The sequence below is a fragment of the Brachypodium distachyon genome, chromosome 5 (assembly GCF_000005505.3).
Source record: "Brachypodium distachyon strain Bd21 chromosome 5, Brachypodium_distachyon_v3.0, whole genome shotgun sequence".
In the NCBI taxonomy this organism is placed as follows: Eukaryota; Viridiplantae; Streptophyta; class Magnoliopsida; order Poales; family Poaceae; genus Brachypodium; species Brachypodium distachyon.
Window position 1 is genome coordinate 781,087 of NC_016135.3, and position 17,206 is coordinate 798,292.

The window sequence follows — 17,206 nt, forward strand, 5'->3', positions numbered from 1 at the left end:
ATGCAAACTGCTAGAAGACCTAGCAATAAGTTGTTGGACTGATATGTTTTTTGTCACATGCACAATTAGACTTGTAGGAATGGTACTATTTTCTTGTCCATCCGAAAGTAAGCCAAGATTTTTTTTTGAAAGTGTAAGCCAAGATTTTTGTGAAAGTGAGCTAAGATATTTGAGTGAATCTGGAGAGCTCAGTTGTGAAGCATGTATGATATGATTGGTCACAGTTAAGCTGCCATTTTCAGTAAATTTTGGAGCTCACGGCTGCTTGTGATAAATAATTTGATGGTCATTTTCTAATTTCTTGTAATAATAAGTTGATGTTTATTTATGTTATGCTCACTCCTGGCCGGCCTGCTTTTTGCTGCATTTCAGTATTCTTTTTGTGGATAATATTTTTCTTGTAATAAAAACTGTACTACAACTTAGGAAGAACAGAGGGAGTAATTGTTCACATCGGAGGTTCGCTTGCAAGTTGCATGCGGCTCCCTGATTTTGACCAGTGCATGGTCCTAGCAGCCATAGCCCACCAAACGCCTAGAATTGACCAACAAGCTACTAAGCTTTGTTGACCATATTGTTCAGATTAGCAGCCATTACAGTTAGGTCTCTGTTTCTTCACTACTCAAATAGGATAATGAAGGGATTACTAGTATGGATAGGACGTCGACAGCTAAAAAGAAAGATATGTTAAGGGCGTAGCCGTGCTACAATTGGCAAGTTGCATACATGCAGATATGTCCGCAAGACAGGATTTGATGCGAGACGGCGATTGATCTGCGATGGCTTTGCAAGTTGCAGATGCAGAATTTGGAGCAGCCTAGCCTAGGCAGTCCAGTTGACCAATAAAAATCCCCTTTGTTGGCCACATGATCCAACTCTGCTCAGCTTACTTAAAACGGAGAACTGGACGTGGAGCAATCTCAATCTCACATCATTTCATATAATACTACATATAGATTCCATTCATGTGATGTATCAATGGAGACCTTCATTTCACTTGCAAGTACGCCTGACCTCCATTAGACCAAAACTAACTCAGAAAGCTTGGAGCATAGAGCCAGGCGCAAGAAAGAATCAATGGCGCCCATCCCTCTGATGACGCCGTACAAGATGGGCGAATCGCTGGAGCTCGCGCACCGGGTGGTGCTGGCGCCGCTGACGAGGCAGCGTTCGTACGGCAACGTGCCGCAGCCGCACGCCGCCGTGTACTACTCGCAGCGCGCCACCGCCGGCGGCCTTCTGCTGACGGAGGCCACGGGCGTGTCCGCCACGGCGCAGGGGTACAGGGACACGCCGGGCGTCTGGACGCCGGAGCAGGTCGAGGCTTGGAAGCCCGTCGTGGACGCCGTGCACGCCAAGGGCGCCCGCATCTTCTGCCAGCTCTGGCACGTCGGCCGCGTGTCCAGCTTCGAGTTCCAGCCCGGCGGGGCGGCGCCGGTGTCCAGCACGGAGCGGCAGGTGGGCCCGCAGGTCAGGCACGACGGCTCCCTCGAGGAGTTCTCGCCGCCGCGGAGGCTCGCGGCCGAGGAGATCCCCGGCGTCGTCGACGACTTCCGGAACGCCGCCAGGAACGCCATCCAAGCTGGTATACTGAATAATTGATCAACTCTGCTCTATATTTGTTCCTCATTCTCGTTCCTTGCCACCCGTGGCATGCCAGGCTTTGACGGCGTCGAGATCCACGGCGGCAACGGGTACCTGATCGAGCAGTTCCTCAAGGACAGCGCCAACGACCGCACCGACGAGTACGGCGGCATTCTCCAAAACAGGTGCCGCTTCGCTTTAGAGGTGGTCGACGCCGTGGCGAAGGAGGTCGGCGGACACCGTGTCGGCATCCGCCTCTCGCCATTCATGGACTACATGGACTGCCACGACTCCGACCCGCACGCGCTCGCGCTGCACCTCGCCACGGAGCTCAACGGCCACGGCATCCTCTACGTCCACATGATCGAGCCTCGGATGGCGCTCGTCGGCGGCCGCCGGGTCGTGCCTCACCGGCTGCGGCCTTACAGGGATGCATTCAAGGGCACCTTCATTGCTAATGGTGGGTACGACAGGGAGGAAGGGGACAAAGCGATTGCCGAGGGGTATGCCGATCTCGTCTCGTTTGGGAGGCTCTTTCTCGCGAACCCGGACCTTCCGAGGAGGCTGGAGCTGAATGCGCCGCTCAACAAGTACAACCGGATGACCTTCTACGTCTCCGACCCTGTCATCGGCTACACCGACTACCCATTCCTTCCTTGAGACTTCACTTCAATTTTTTTGATATTACAGCATCTATTTCGAATAAAATTTTCTTGTAGTGGAGTACAAGTGTACAACATCAAAAGCAGGTGTACACATAATGATTTAAAATCCATTTGCAGTTTGCAATAATGATGTTTTGCATTTCCTTTTAGGTGAGTCGGAGATAATGTTACTTCCCCGAACTAATTAGTCGTTGCTGTCTCGGTCACTTGGACTTTGAGACGGAATTTGCGACTCCCGGCTTTCCACTTGCTCTCGTGGCCATTTTGACATGCTATATGTTATCTTTGTTGTGATTTTCTCATATTTTTTTCGAAAAGAAGATTGAAACGTCCAGCCTCTTCAAAATGTTGCGCACAACCATATTTTATTTATTTATTTATAAGTTTGACAAAAAAAATACCGATCGAAGCAATCCTAAAGCAACCAAACTACGCCTACAATCTTGATGAAAGCCGAGTGCCCTGACCGCATACCACCATCCAACATCGAAGTCCGAATGCCGCACCGGACACAACCGATCTGGCAAATCCATAGCGTGTGCTGACTGCTCACGCTCAGAATCAACCGCCGCCTTCTTACACCAACCCATCTTCTGAACAGAAATCGAAGCATCACATCATGCCAGGCTTGGTATCGACGAGCAGGACCAGACCCTACGGCCAACACGAGTTCCAAAACGATGCTCCCAAGGAGGAAACCGCCAGCCAAAGTGTCGCCATCGCTCGATCCGGGAGACTCAGATCTAGGATTCCCCCAGAACAACTGGGCGGGAGACCGGAGAAGCACAGGGACGATGCTTTTGCCATCGTCAGCCCCGAATGTATCGGAGCCTTACCTCACAGATCCGCCGCGAGGACTGGAGGGCAGCGGGAACGAACCCGCCACAGCCCCAGGACCCAAGCCGCGGGAGAGGGAGCCGCCATCCCGCCGCCCCACGCCGAAGATCTGCCGGGCTAGTGGAGCAGCCACCTCCAGCATGCGCCACCCGGGAGAAGCCAAGGCTGGCCGCCGCTGCATGCGCCGCCGGCCACATCCAGAGTAGGACCATGCCATGGTGAGCTGCAGCACCATGCGGGCTGAAGCGGACGAGGCGGGTGGCAAGGAGAGGATCTGGGTCGCCGTATTGTTTGGATCTCGCGGGGGATTTTTTGGAGGCGTAGCCACGGGCGCAGGCGCTAGCCATGCGCGGCCCCGCCGCCACCATCCATCGCAAGGGGCTTCGCCCGGCGACCTCCTCCAGCGACGGTGAGGGAGAGAAGCGGCTGGAGCGGCGTTTGTTAGGGCTGGCGGCGGGGTTTTCCTGTTGGGCCTTATTTGATGTAAGTGTATTTTTTAGTGACTAGTGTTAAAAAATACTAGTTTGAGAAGTGTTTTAATTTGGTACAAAAAGGAAGTGTTTTGTTGGGGAAACTAGAGACAATCTCCTCTAAACTCTTCCTACCTAACAACCATTTGAGGTTTGTAGTGTTTTCAATTTGGAGTGGATAATACAGTAGAAAACAACTCAAACACTCTAATACCAAACAGGGCCTTGGGCGTCGGGAGAAGTCGTCTTCGTGTCTTCCTCGTGTGATTTTCTCATGCCATCGTTGCGCAGTGAACGTCCACGAATTGCACATCCCCACGATCAGCCCCATCAGATCCAGTGTCAGAGTCATTTGCCTCCAGCTCTCGCAGCAAGGTAGAGCAATACTGGTTTGACTGCTCCAAATCAGTTGTCCCAAGCAAAACAGTAGGTGTTGGAGATAATGAATCTTGTGGAGCAGTAAGAGCAATATTAGCAATGTGAGTTACATCCTGCACAGGGCCCATCAGTAAATCCTGAGCTTGTGGAGAGGAAGGATTAACCATATCATCCAGCAACAGTCCCATGTCAGGGTGATCCATATCAGCCACATCAGTTGGAGATGTAGCTAGATGGATAGGAGCAGAGCCCACAGCCAAAGTATCCATATCTAGGTGCACGGCAGGAGAGAACGAGACATGCTGACATTCATTCATGGGAACTTTTCCAGCAGAGGAGCTTCCATTGGGGGCAGCAAGGGAAATAGAGGAAGAGGCAGCAGCTTTATCTTTCTGAGTAGCATCCAGGAAGTCATCCCCTAGACCATCCATATCATAATCAGTACCATCATAATCCTCCTCCTCACTCCCATCTTGAGTAAAGCCCTCAACAGTGAACTTAAGGAGAAACAATTTCCTTTTCATTTCAATCAGTCTCTCAAAGGGGACTTTGGTAGGATCCTTACAAGCAACCTTAATCCTAACTTTCCGATAAAAACTCTTGAACAGCCTAGACCAGTCAACATCCAGAAGGAGACCAAAACAAGCACCAACTTGAGCGAAAACCTTCCAAGCGCACCATCTGGGGGGGATCCCATCAATCTGAATCCAGGCCTCAATTAGTTCACCAAAAGCATCAACATTACCATCCCACTCAGTAATTTTGACAGTAACTCCACCCTCTTCAAGAGCAAAAGCAGGAAGATCAATTAGTTCAGCCACATTCTTCCAAGGGGGAAACCGGACCACAAATGTTTTCTCATCAACTTCTCTAATTTGCCAGGGCCACTATTTCACCCTGCAGAAGATTGCTGAGAGTTTTTGTTCCAGAGATTGCAGAGAAACTGACCCCTGTTTGATGTTAATGACCCCACAGTTCTTGAAGTTTAACCACTGCGTCTCAGATTCAGAAGGGACCTCAACATGATAGAAACCAAGGCCAGTAGCAGCACTACCAAGGAACGCTGCACAAGGAGGGAGATTGACCCAAGCAGGACAGTTATTAACATGATGATTCTGATGGCATATGAAACACAACTTGGGCTGAATGCAATTTCCTACGAAGTGCCCAGGTTCCCCACAATTGTAGCAGATCATGTTAGCATAACGGGGATCGAGAACCTGCACGCGAACCTCGTGAGTTGGGGCAGGAGCCGGCAATGGCTGGGCTTGTGGACGAGCAGGGCAGGTTGTGCCTCAGCCACCGCAGGGGCCACCTGCTGCGTAGCAGCAGTAGGTGCAGGCGGGGCCTTGGCCGGCTGAGGGGGGCGCTGCGGGCGTTGTTGATGACGACCACCGCGACCACGCTGAGCACCACCTTGGGTCGCCATCTTCGGACGCCGAAGAACTTCAGCGAAAGTAGGGCGATGCTGGTCAAGCCCCCACAAATCCTTCGCAAAGCTAAATTCCTTGGGTGTTTGATGAAACCGCTCAAGCGGGGAGGCAGGGAAACAATCGGCAGCCGTGAATGTGCGGAGGGTGAATAGCTCACGGCGGATCCAGCAGAGGAGCGTCGGCGCGGTTTTGGGCCGTGGCGGCGCTGAGACCCTAGATCTCCACCAAGGGAACACGTGTAGCAGCCTCTAAAGGCACAGGTGGCACACATCCACGAGAAGGAGATTCGGGAAGCAACCCCGTAGGGGGAGGGTAAACAAGTAGTACCGCAAACCCGTTTGAAATGGAGCTCATGGCACCAGCAATGGCGCAGACATGGGCCTCACCGAAGGAAGAAGACGAAGATCCTACCGCGGACTCCATCAGTGGAGGGGAAGCGGATGGGGAGCATGGCGGTGTTGGGGAAGAGGATCTCCCAGCCCGCAGAGTCAGATCGGCCTCGGAATGACGAGATTGAGGAGAAGATGGCCCCGCGACCGCCAGCATCTACGGAAGCGCAGGTGATTGGCGGCGGCGGCGCGGTGGAGCGCCCCGACCTCCAGCCCAGGACGGCCAGTCGCGATTCCGCCGACGACAGTCATCCTTAGTCAACAGCCTTCCCGGGGCAAGGGAGCACCGAACTGGATCACCAACGCCACCCAAACTGGGGCAACCCTGCAGTAGTGCACCATCGGCACGCGCACACACCTCCGGAGGTCTCGTGGGGTGAAGCACGCTCGGATTTGGTGGAGGGAGGGGCGGCAATGGCGGTGGCGAGGTGGAAAGGGGGGAGGGAGAGCGAGACATCAGCACCAGATAGGTTTCAATTTGAAGTTTAATTGATTTCCCTAGACACCAACACCGAGATCCCCTCAGAAGAGGATTCAAATGGAGCAACTCGTTGGCTGGAACAAACACTACCTGCTCTGCTCGTGGACGGGAAACTCATGCCAAAGAACGCCAAGGAAGAACTTTTGCACAAGTGCGTTTCACAAGAAGAAGGTTTGAAGATTTTGGATCCAATACCGGACGTACTACACAATAATCCATGCTCAGGATGTTAAACACAGCAAAGAGAGTTCAGATTCCCCTAAAAATAAGCAAAGAGACTACACTCTTATGCCTACAGGATGCTCTCAGGGTTGTCCAGACAAGTGACAGTAGCTCCATTACAACTAAAAGTCAGATGCAACATTGTATCTAATGGACCAACACGAGACTACACTCTTTATGTCACCAAGCTGATCTACCCAGCTTCCAGAACAAGACTCTCCAAGTTTGATAGATTATTCAATCACAGTTTAGCAAACATGTAGAAGATCAGGAACACCATTAACATCAGATAATGTGCGTGGCCATAATATCCGTTGATGTACCTCGACTGCAGACAATAGTAAATACCAAGTTAAATCTAGCGTTGCAGGTTCAGATACTTAAGTAATGAGCACTCAAGAACAACTTCATACCTTCACATCGTTAACATCAGGTGTATCAGGGGTTTTCATAGGATAGAATTTGTAAAGTTTCATGTTTTCAAATGCCTCTCTTTGCTTAGGGTCCATATCTTCAATAGCTTTCTTTCTGGCTTCTTCAGCTTGCACAAGTTTTGGGGAATATTGAATATTTGTAAAATGTCAAATCTCTTGGAAAATAATTAAATATTTCAGTTAAATGGACCTGTTCCAGTTCTATTTTCCTTTGTGGAACCTTCTCCTCTAGAAATTCCTATCAAAGAAACGTGGCAGCAAAATTAGCAAGGGAGTTACTGCTGTAAAACAATGCTAACTTTAGAGTGTATAATTGATCAACAAGAGATTAGTGACCTTAATTTTTCCCCTCTCATCCTCTGGCAACCCCTCATCTTTGACTAGCTTATCAGCTAAATTCTGCATTGCAACATGATATGATTCAACATGGATGTCCTTTCATAGGTAGCATTGTACATCAGAGTAGAACAATTGAAATTCCTTACAAACCTCGTAATCATCCAATTCCAAGTCAAAATCACAAACTATCTGCAACAAGCAGCACAAGGTAAACATTAATGTACGAACAATTTACAGCTACTTGAAACCAGACCTGGTTAGGATGCACGAGTGCACTTCTGCGAATAGTGTTTGGAATAGAAATACAATAACTACAAAGTGGAAAGCAGGCTAAGCAGATTTTATTCTTGTTTTATTATCAACAGAAGGAAACCTCAAACAACCCACCCATCTACTTGGTTTTTGCACCATCAAATTGTGACAGGAACAACTTAGGTCAAGCATCCAACATACTACAAAACAGGTGGCAACATTTAAGACAAAACGGAAGTAATGCGTATGATCAGATACCGGCAACGGAAGATGAGGAGGGGTCCCACAGCATGAGATTGCCTTATGTAGCAACAGCAATGGCAGCATGTCACCAGTACCGGACAAAAACCATGACCTCATCGACTGATGATCACGTCGCAGACTAAAGCAGACTAGATCACAGCAATAATACGCTTAAAGGAAGCTTACCGGGGGTTCTAGAGGATATATGACACGGACAACTGTGCCATCTTCATCTTCAGGAGGATTTAGTGGCATGTCTGCAAGATATTAAACAAGGTTCATATGCCGATGAGATTACCCTACAGAGAATGATATCATTAAAACAACTAATGCCATATAAATTTAAATCGAGTGATCAACTAGTAGAACAGCTCTAGGATATGGGCGCGTATCTGAGAGTGGATTGTGCCAAACAGGATTCAGTGAGTGTTGGGTCATTTTGAGTACTTAGCAATCTTTTCGTGCTTATGATGTCTTAGAATGTGATTGACAATTCCATCCCGACACTTCTTAGCGCAACCCTGCCACATAGCATTCCCTGCTGCCTAGGTTTCTGCTTTGCTAGACAGTAATAAGTGCTAGGCACCACCTCGCTGCCTACTGAGTACTTTCTGAAAATAGCAGGACCTGAAAATCTGCACGCTCTAGAGATGCTAACCGTCAAGGTGCGAACAGCACTAAAGGCCAAGCAAATATGCACCAAAGTGCAAAAAATTAAAAGAAGAAATTTATCCCCTCAGAAGAAAAAGGAGAATAAAAGAGAGATTCGCTTATGACAGGATATTATGTGCCATCAAATTACTAGAAAGCAATCAGGATATAATTCAAACTGGTGTTACTAAATATGATGCCATTATGATTTTGTAAAACGGAATACCAGTTAACAAAAAAAACAAGTTTAAAAGCCATTGCATGTGTTCGCAGGCATGTTTCTTCAACTGTCGCTTCAAGGAATTAACAATTTGTTTAGGGAAAAGGGCATCATTCCAAGAAGAATAATTGCATTGCAACCATTCAACTAATAGTGGCTGCAGTTCTGCAGAATCATGCACACTTTTGGATGGTTTGGTTTACATGATCTTGGCATGACACGTGCCAAAGATAGGTACAACAGCGGAACCTCTCTAATGGTAAGGGGTATTCAAAGGATTATAAAGCAAAAAGGGTACAAAAAAAAGATATTACTAGAGAAGCATAATACAGGCGTAAAAAAATAAACCCAATTCAGCTTACAGGGCGTGTAGTAGTAGAACTTGTTGGCTCTCTCAGTTTCCATACGGTTCAGCGCAGACCTGTAAATGTATAAACCTGAGATTTAGTAATCGTAACTAGTGGTAATGGAACTATAGCACATCATTGAATGAGACTGAAAATGCCTGCCAACAGAAATAAATATGTACCTAAAGCATGAAAATCTGAAAGCATAAATTCATAAAACTCACCTCCGCTGGGTGCAACAGAGAGTGAAGATTTTTGTTTTCAAACTTTCAATCCTGCCAAACCTGTAGGCAAAGCAATAGCAAGGTGAGCAAAATAAGTTACAAAGTAGAGGAAAAAAGCAGGGATATAAACAATGAAAACAAAAGGCAACAAATATTGCTTGATATAAGTAACGCAACAGTACCGGTCCTGAAGAGGAACATAAGGCACCCATGACATCTTCATCTCTTTCATTGGTACTATTTCTTCTTTTCCCGTTAGAACAAAATTTATGGCAATCTTATCTGATGGAGGAAAAGGACAGTCAACCTGCAAAATTGAACATGTCAACTGCTAAACAAGACAGACCATCCAGATCATAGGCCTTAAGCAAGTATTGATCAAATTAACAAATATGACAAAATATTTGATACTGCGTGTTAGGGTAGAAAACATCAGTGAAGAGCAAGACAAGGTCACCAGCCAAATAATTTTTGACAAGTTAACAGGAAATCTTAGAGAGAGAAAACAGAATCATAACAGAATAACAGCAATAGGAGGAAATAAATGCTCCTACCAAGATAATTCTCTTGGTAATACAATATAATTTTTGTCTACAGAAGTCATTGTGTCTTCCGTCGCAAAAAAAAGGAAGAAAAAGGACCAATCGTCCGTCCGCAATCCGCACGGTGCCCAGTCAAAAGCCATGGCCGCCGCCTACGACCGCGCGGCGGACCTCCGCGCGCTGGACGCCACCTTCTCCGGCGTCCGGGGCCTCTTCTCCTCCGGCGTCACCGACCTCCCCCGCATCTTCCGCGTCGCCGCCCCCGAACCTGTACCTGTAGCCGCGGAACCTCCCAGCAGAGCCACCACCGTCCCGGTGATCGACCTCGGCGGCGGAGACCGCGCCGCCGTGGTCTCCGCCGTCCGCGCTGCCGCGGCGGAGTGGGGGTTCTTCCAGGTGACGGGGCACGGGGTACCCGAGGCGGCGATGGCCGCGGCGGTGGAGTCCGTGAGGGGGTTCCACGAGGCGGACGGCGGGGAGGGCAGCGAGAAGGCGAGGCTCTACTCGCGGGAGCCCGGGAAGGCGGTCAAGTACCACTGCAACTTCGACCTCTACCAGTCCCCCGTCGCCAACTGGCGCGACACGCTCTACCTCCGCATGGCCCCCGACCCTCCGGCTCCCGCCGACCTGCCCGATAGCTGCCGGTGAGTGCTCCCAACTGTACCTTGCTGTGACTTCCTTCTTATAGCAGAATTAATTTTGCAACTGTTAGTACTGAATCTTCTGGTGTGTAGTCGCTACTGTATATAATTGGGTGTGTATATAGTTGACTGTATTTGGGAGTATCTGCTGCCAAATCCCTGTGAATCTGATCAATTTCATTTGGTAATTACTAGTACTGAATTGATATGGAAGTACAAGGGCATATCTAGCGCAAAACTACTCAAGCGAGAACATGGGACTAATGATCTCAACCACAATGACATGCTGCGTTGTACCACTAGCTCACATCAGTGCCCCTCAGCTCAAACTGTAATCTAAGTACGAATATACATACCATATTAGTTTGAACACCAACGATTTCTAAATTCCTTATACAGAGTATGGTCGCCCATTCTGAGCTTAGCTGTATCTGTTTTGTCACATACATATTCATTATAATAAGTTTAACTAGCAAGTTGCCAATCTGCAAATTGAGAATAATATAATTATGAATTATGATCAATCGGCGATCCTATATTCCTGCAAATGATTTTGCCTTACCACACCAGATCTCAGCTACTTATCTTTCTCTGTATGTTTAGAACAGGAATGTTCTACAGATAGTACTAATGTCTGATTCTATTGGTGGAACTACCTATATATTCTTCCCTCCGTTCCACATTGGCGGAGCTAATATACAGGACCTTTATTTGTTGTGAATTATTAGGATATATTACTTGAATCATCTGTTCCAAAAATGTTCGCTATGGGGCTAATATGTTGATTTGCAGCGATTCTCTTCTTGAGTACGCCAAACAAGTGAAGAATTTGGGCAACACTTTATTCGAGCTGCTCTCAGAAGCTCTTGGGCTTAAACCGAGCTACCTGGCAGATATCGATTGCAACCAAGGACAGATTATACTCTCCCACTACTACCCTCCATGCCCACAGCCTGAACTCGCCATCGGGACAAGCCGGCATTCAGACTCTGGCTTCCTGACGATACTTCTCCAAGACGAAATTGGCGGCCTCCAGATCCTCCATGATGACCAGTGGGTCGATGTTACGCCAACCCCTGGAGCATTCATCGTGAACATTGCCGATCTCCTACAGGTACATTGAGATCTTCCAAGCCTGAATAATTTGTTCAACACAAGCACCGGTTCCTGTTGTGCATTCAAAATTCAGAACTGACTGTTTCGTTTAAAAATGTCTAGCTGATCTCCAACGACATGTTCAGGAGCGTGGAGCATAGAGTGGTGGCAAAGAATGCTGAGCCGAGGGTCTCGATCGCATGCTTCTTCAGCACGCATTTCCACCCAGCTTCGACGAGGATGTACGGTCCGATCAAGGAGTTGTTGTCTGATGAGAACCCACCGTTATATAGGGAAACACTTGTCAGAGATTATGTTGCGCGCTACTATTCCATCGGGCTAGATGCTAAAACTGCTATCTCCGAGTTCCGGTTGTGAATACGGCGAGAGTCTCTGTGTTGTATCGGACAAGGTGACTTACAGTATACATGTACTCACGGGTTGAATAATGCGTCGTGTGTAACGTTGGGAAAGGGGAGAATAAAAAGACAACACGATGTTTAAAATTAATTACATTCTCTGTATGTACTCATGGTATCTTTGCTCCCATTTGTCATGATTCATGTCAGATCCTGTAAAAATATAGGTTGCATTTCTGCATCTGAAGGCCCCGATTTCTGGGGCCGTCGAACTGTTTCCTATATTCCTGTAAAAATAGCTGCTGTGTTGGGCATCCTAGCTGCCAAGTTGCTTCGTCTTCGGTTGTATTTCCTGGCATTGCTGCTCTAGAACTGCTACTCCATAAAAAAAATCAGGAGCGAGCTCAAAGGAGGCGATCCCAGTGAGGCTAGTTAGTTGGGCAATGTTTCGAAGAGGACGGCGATTGGGCTGCGCACGGAGTACTTGCCGGAGACCCACCGCAGGCTTCCCTCCGCCGTGCCATTGACGGCGGCATCGGCACCTCTCCTGAGCTTCACGGTGAACTCCATCCTCTGGTGTACAGACCCGAATGCCAGCATATTGGGCACCACCTCGACGGCGACCCCCTCGGGCGCCACAACCTCCGCGGTGTAAACCGACAGGGGTTCCCCAATGTTGGTCACCGCACGCCGCACCTCGACCTCCGGTGCCGCCGGCGGTGGAGCGAGGGTCACCATGATCGACGGGTAGTTGAGGTCCTTGCGTTGGATCTTCTCGACCTTATCGCAGCTCACGTTCTGAATCGGCTGCGCGATGATATCGTTGACCAAGCTGGCATTGTAGCCGAGGCCACAGACGTATGAGATGTAGTCCGCCGGCGCGAGGTCGTAGATGAGCCCTGGGTCGAGGGCCCGCGTCGGGTTCACGAGCCCGGCGCCCATGGCGAAGCAGTTGGGCCGGCCGGTCGTCTCGTCGACGATCGGCGTCCCGTCCAGGTGCGCCACGTCCGCCGTCGTCATCATCGCCGACTTGATCGCCGCCGGCGACCACTCCGGCCGCGCCTTCTTCAGCATGGCCACGATCCCGGAGAGATGCGGCGTCGACATGGACGTGCTGCTGAGCAGGCCGAACATCCGTGTGGGCAGCGCGCTGTTGTTGCCGCCGCCCGGGACGGCGGCAGCGATGCTCGTGCCGGGCCCGGTGATGTCCGGCTTGAGCACGCCGACGTTGGACACGTTGCAGGGGCCTCTGGAGGAGTACTCGGCGATTGCCGGCCGAGAGGACCTGTTCACCTGGGCGCCGCCGAACCGGATGCTGGCGGTGGGGTTGGGCGTGGAGTTGATGTACGCCACGATGGCCTCGCCGTCGGCATGCGAGATCCTCGACGAGGCAATGGCAAGGTCGTCCATGGGCGTGGTGGCGTTGCCACGCACGGCGCTGGACCAGCTGACCATGCCGACGCCGCCGGCCTTCTGGATCATCTCCCCAAGCGTGATGGGGTCCTCCTTCCGCTCCGTGGCCACGATCTTGCCCCGGACATCGGTGGCGTTCAGCGCGCCGTCGGCGAACATCCCGGCGATGAAGACGAGCGGCCGGTTCCTGACGGGCTTGAACCTCTTGAGGGTCTCGCCGTAGAGCGCGACCCCGTTGCCGAGCTGGACCTTGGAGACGACGTGGCGGCCCATGGTGCTGGCGGCGACGGTGAGCAGCCATGGCGCGCAGTTGGTGACGGTCCGCGACACCGGGCCGGAGTTCCCGGCGCTGGTGCTGACGAAGACGCCGGACATGACGGCGGAGAAGCTCCCCACGGCGATGAGGTCCTTGTAGAACGGCTTCTGCGTGTCGTCCCCGGCGGAGATGGAGATCACGTCCACGCCGTCCACGAACGCGCCCTTCTCGGTCGCCGTCAGGATCTCCGTGGCGGAGCACGTGTCGGCCAGGCACACCTCGTAGAAGGCCAGGTGCGCCCTGGGCGCCATGCCGGACGCGTTCCCGGCGTCGGCCCTGAACAGCTTCACGCCGCCCACGAAGGCCCCCACGGCCGTGCTCGACGTGTGCGTGCCGTGGTGCTCCATCGCCCGGGCTTTCCCGCCGATGAGCTTCCGGTTGCAGGGAGTCCCCCCGAAGTCGCACTTGCCGCGCCATTTCGCGGGCGGCGGCGGGGGCATGCCGTCGTCGGAGAAGGAGACGTGGCGCGGGTCGATGCCGTTGTCGAGGACGCCGACGATGACGCCCTCGCCCATGCTGCCGCCGACGCTCCACGCCCCCGTGGACGGCGCGCTCACCCCGAGCAGCTCCGGCGTGTACGTGGTGGCCAGGCGGTAGCGCGCGTCGGGCAGGGCATCCACGCACCAGGGCAACCTGGACAGCTCGCCGGCCTCGGCGTCCGTGAGCCGCGCCGCGAAGCCGCTCACGACGTGCGCGAAGGAGAAGACGAGACGCGGGCTCACGGCCGAGAGCGCCTCCAGGAGGAGCGTGCCCGCGGTGGTGTTGAGGAGCGAAGCCAGAAGAGACGCGTGCCACTCGATGAGCTTGTCGCCGCCTTCCTTGGGCCCGTTGGCGCGGCCCACGATCACCAGGTACGTCTTCAGGGCGCCGCTGCCTCCGGCGTCGTCTCCCTCGCCGTTGCCGCCGGCTAACGCTTGCTCGACCTTGGCGACCTTGTCGGCGATGACCGCTTCTTCTCTTTCCTGCTCGGGCGACGGAGCGTGCGGTGATTTTTCTCCGTTGGCGGCGGCGATCAGGGGAGCGAGCAGGTCGTCGCCGTTGGCCGCGGCAGCGAGCAACAAGAGGACGGCGGCGAGGAGGAGGCGGCGGTGCGTGGCCATTGTGGTGGCCGGAGAAAAGAAGATGAGGCGGTGGTGGCGCTTCGTTTTTACGGCGAGCGGCCCTGTGCGCAGCAGAGGAAGACGCCATGCGCTGGCTATGTTTAGCCGGGGTTAATTTGGTAGATTAACTCTTTTTTTGAGAGAGAGAGGTTTTGGTAGCTCAACTGGGCTGATATTGTTTGGGGAAATTGTGAACTGGGCTGTGGATTCCTGGACATTGAGAACTCATCCAGGTCCAAGTAGTTCTAAAAAAAAAAATCCAGGTCCAAGTGTATTTTCTGCCAAGAGAGTTGACCTTCCATTGGGCTTTGCGAATGAGAAGAACTTGTTTCAACACTAGCTCGAGATGTCCCCAAAAAAAATAACCAGCTCGAGAGGTAACTTTGCGAGATGAAGTTTAGTATATGTATGTGAGAAGAAATTCCTTTGGGGTTTGGGAATGAGATGAAATTGACATTGCATTTTTGCTTTCGGCTTTGATGGAAACTTTGCGAGAAGTTTGTACAAAAATTCAGTAATATACTGTATGTGAGCTGATATTCGATAAATAGTATAAAATTCCAAAACCAAGCTCAACTGGATTTACAACAAAAGAAAAAAGGAATCCAGCATCGGTCTTGCTTTTGTTTTCCCTTTCTCATACATAGCTCCCGAATGTGATCGAGTGTACGTGATTGAATTTTCACATGATTACTACAACAGTTTTTTCTTCTAAATTTCCGTTTCTTGTTTCTACTGGACACTTTCTGTTTCTGGATTTATTCTGCAGAAACACTTTCAGTTAGAGTTTACCCGCACTCTAATGACTTCCAGAGAGTTCTATTTTGGGAAAACACTTTCTGTTAGAGCTTGATGCCGATTATCTCCACGCTACCCATGAATTCCACATAGATCTATTTCAGAAAGAAGGAAAAAAAACACTTTCTGCTAGAGGTTGCTTGCTGGCGTGGGCGCCTGGCTGGAGGTTGGGAAAGCTCCGGAGGTTTGTTGATGTGGATGGATAGCGACGGCAAAGCAAAGCACGTCGTCGTCGTCGTCGTCTGCACTAAACGAAATGCCACGCGAGCTTCTTTGTTTATCCTGCACGGGATGACACTGCCGATTTTGCCTCGCTCCAAGATGCACCTCTATCTGTTGATGTCCTTTTCGACAAAATGTGCTGAAGATGACTCTTTTTCTTTTGTTGCCTTATAGTATCATACATACATACAAGTAAACGGTGGTCTGATCTAATTTAATGGAGTAGGTTTTAATCTAGCTGGTCCAACAAACGCTACATATGTCATCAACTAATAAAGTTTTGTTGTTGTAAATGTTTGCTATTTACCCGTCTTTTCAGGTAAATGCGTCGAAATTATATATCTTTATATGTGTGGACACATTATGTTTAAAAAACTTTGAGGGAGTATAATCCTCCCCATTTGTGAGTGCACCTCGAATGGCCGATTGACCTTGATATCTTTTGTTTGAACTGTTTTAGATTTAATTGATAGAGTACGTTCAAATATAGGGGGGCAAATATAAGAGCCAGCTAAAGTTTGAGGGTTCTATTTAAAGTTGTGCTCCTTTAGGTTAAGATATTGTCCAATCCCTTTTGGTTTCTATAAACACAATACCATGGTCCTGCATCTCTCCCCATCACAAGCGTCGTTCTCGCGAATTAGATCGACCTAGTATAGAGTGTCAAGGCATCGACTAGGCATTAAACTGAACCAACGTCCACGTGATCAAGAACGTCGCCAGTCACTAAAATTAGCTTCCGCCACGTGGATCAAGAGACGTCCGATTGGGCCCACCTCACTCACGACAACAAATAGAAATGAAGAGGACACGACAAAGTTGCGAGGAAGCAGAAACGACGTTGCCTGTTGCTCATCGTAATAAATAGCGAAACCCTAAGACGGAAACGACAACCATTTTGGTCATCATGAAAGCAAAACCCTAAGCAACATACGACAATTTCCGGTCATCACGAGTCTATGTGGGTTACCCATGTCCGTGTCGCTAGTTGTCATTAATTCAGTTCTTTTGTGTTTCTTCCGACGTCATACGTGTGTCAACAATCCTTGACGACACACGTGATTTTTTTCCACAAGAACGCTACTACTCCTTGTGCCCTATGTGTCGCCAGACCCGGAGGAAAAACTTTCCATATATATGGTTTCAACGTATTCCTAACACATGACGACTTAACGAGAATTATCGCAAGACCAAAGAGATAAGTCCGTAATAGAGCTGCAGGCATGGCCGTGTCATTGCAAAGGGTAAGGGCGCCGGAAGACCCTCGACATCGAAGGAGGGAGAGGAGGGGGACGAATGCTAGATCGTTGGTGCAAAACCTGCATTACTTTCCTCAAAATTTTCCGTTGGACGATGAACAACTAATTAATGACCCCTCCAGTAAACGGGGGGCGGATTTATGACTCTCCAAAATCGGAAGCAAACTCCAAATTTTTGAATTTTCCGGTTGCACAAAACCAGAGTGGGAGAAAGAGTGGGGCGAGAGCCAAGAAGTGAAACCGACGGCGCCTCCGGGTTAAAACCATAACTGACTACTTTCGCTGAGCTCAC

The 17,206-nt window shown here is 50.2% G+C and overlaps 4 protein-coding genes across 5 annotated transcripts; 2 read left to right on the forward strand and 2 right to left on the reverse strand.

Annotated features, from left to right (window-relative positions):
• The first annotated feature begins 875 nt into the window (after positions 1-875).
• On the forward strand, positions 876-2,566 carry LOC100836109 (putative 12-oxophytodienoate reductase 4). The gene is made up of 3 exons (XM_010241300.3): positions 876-1,585; positions 1,661-2,292; positions 2,394-2,566. The coding sequence occupies exons 1-2, from the start codon at positions 1,078-1,080 to the stop codon at positions 2,242-2,244; spliced, it is 1,092 nt and encodes a 363-aa protein (XP_010239602.1). The 5' UTR covers positions 876-1,077; the 3' UTR covers positions 2,245-2,292; positions 2,394-2,566.
• A 3,895-nt stretch (positions 2,567-6,461) lies between these two features.
• On the reverse strand, positions 6,462-9,756 carry LOC100836728 (protein HEAT INTOLERANT 4-like). The gene is made up of 8 exons (XM_024456324.1): positions 9,352-9,756; positions 9,170-9,229; positions 8,961-9,019; positions 7,914-7,984; positions 7,383-7,421; positions 7,230-7,292; positions 6,873-7,131; positions 6,462-6,787 (listed from the first exon to the last, which is right to left on the reverse strand). Exons 1-7 carry the CDS (start codon positions 9,399-9,401, stop codon positions 6,997-6,999), a joined length of 477 nt encoding a protein of 158 aa, XP_024312092.1. The 5' UTR covers positions 9,402-9,756; the 3' UTR covers positions 6,462-6,787; positions 6,873-6,996.
• Positions 9,750-12,006, forward strand: LOC100827230 (1-aminocyclopropane-1-carboxylate oxidase homolog 1). 2 transcript variants are annotated; one of them, XM_003579872.4, is made up of 3 exons: positions 9,750-10,355; positions 11,145-11,466; positions 11,571-12,006. In XM_003579872.4, the coding sequence occupies exons 1-3, from the start codon at positions 9,853-9,855 to the stop codon at positions 11,823-11,825; spliced, it is 1,080 nt and encodes a 359-aa protein (XP_003579920.1). In that variant the 5' UTR covers positions 9,750-9,852; the 3' UTR covers positions 11,826-12,006. The 2 variants fall into 2 exon arrangements, with proteins under 2 accessions (XP_003579920.1, XP_024312091.1); XM_024456323.1 differs by having other exon boundaries at positions 11,594-11,971.
• A 232-nt stretch (positions 12,007-12,238) lies between these two features.
• Positions 12,239-15,162, reverse strand: LOC100837041 (subtilisin-like protease SBT1.7). The gene has a single exon (XM_003580891.3). It carries the CDS (start codon positions 14,633-14,635, stop codon positions 12,239-12,241), a length of 2,397 nt encoding a protein of 798 aa, XP_003580939.1. The 5' UTR covers positions 14,636-15,162.
• Between the last annotated feature and the right edge of the window lie 2,044 nt (positions 15,163-17,206).

What these genes read in the sequence shown, in the direction of transcription:
- LOC100836109 (XM_010241300.3), top strand. Translation starts at nt 1,078, where the DNA reads ATGGCGCCCATCCCTCTGATGACGCCGTACAAGATGGGCGAATCGCTG. An exon ending in CAGGAACGCCATCCAAGCTG is followed by an intron (nt 1,586 to 1,660) that starts GTATACTGAATA and finishes GTGGCATGCCAG; the next exon opens with GCTTTGACGGCGTCGAGATC.
- LOC100837041 (XM_003580891.3), bottom strand. Translation starts at nt 14,635, where the DNA reads ATGGCCACGCACCGCCGCCTCCTCCTCGCCGCCGTCCTCTTGTTGCTC.
- LOC100836728 (XM_024456324.1), bottom strand. Translation starts at nt 9,401, where the DNA reads ATGAAAGAGATGAAGATGTCATGGGTGCCTTATGTTCCTCTTCAGGAC. An exon ending in TGGAATTGGATGATTACGAG is followed by an intron (nt 7,293 to 7,382) that starts GTTTGTAAGGAA and finishes GTTGCAATGCAG; the next exon opens with AATTTAGCTGATAAGCTAGT. An exon ending in ATGAGAGGGGAAAAATTAAG is followed by an intron (nt 7,132 to 7,229) that starts GTCACTAATCTC and finishes TTTCTTTGATAG; the next exon opens with GAATTTCTAGAGGAGAAGGT.
- LOC100827230 (XM_003579872.4), top strand. Translation starts at nt 9,853, where the DNA reads ATGGCCGCCGCCTACGACCGCGCGGCGGACCTCCGCGCGCTGGACGCC. An exon ending in GACCTGCCCGATAGCTGCCG is followed by an intron (nt 10,356 to 11,144) that starts GTGAGTGCTCCC and finishes GTTGATTTGCAG; the next exon opens with CGATTCTCTTCTTGAGTACG. An exon ending in ACATTGCCGATCTCCTACAG is followed by an intron (nt 11,467 to 11,570) that starts GTACATTGAGAT and finishes AAAAATGTCTAG; the next exon opens with CTGATCTCCAACGACATGTT.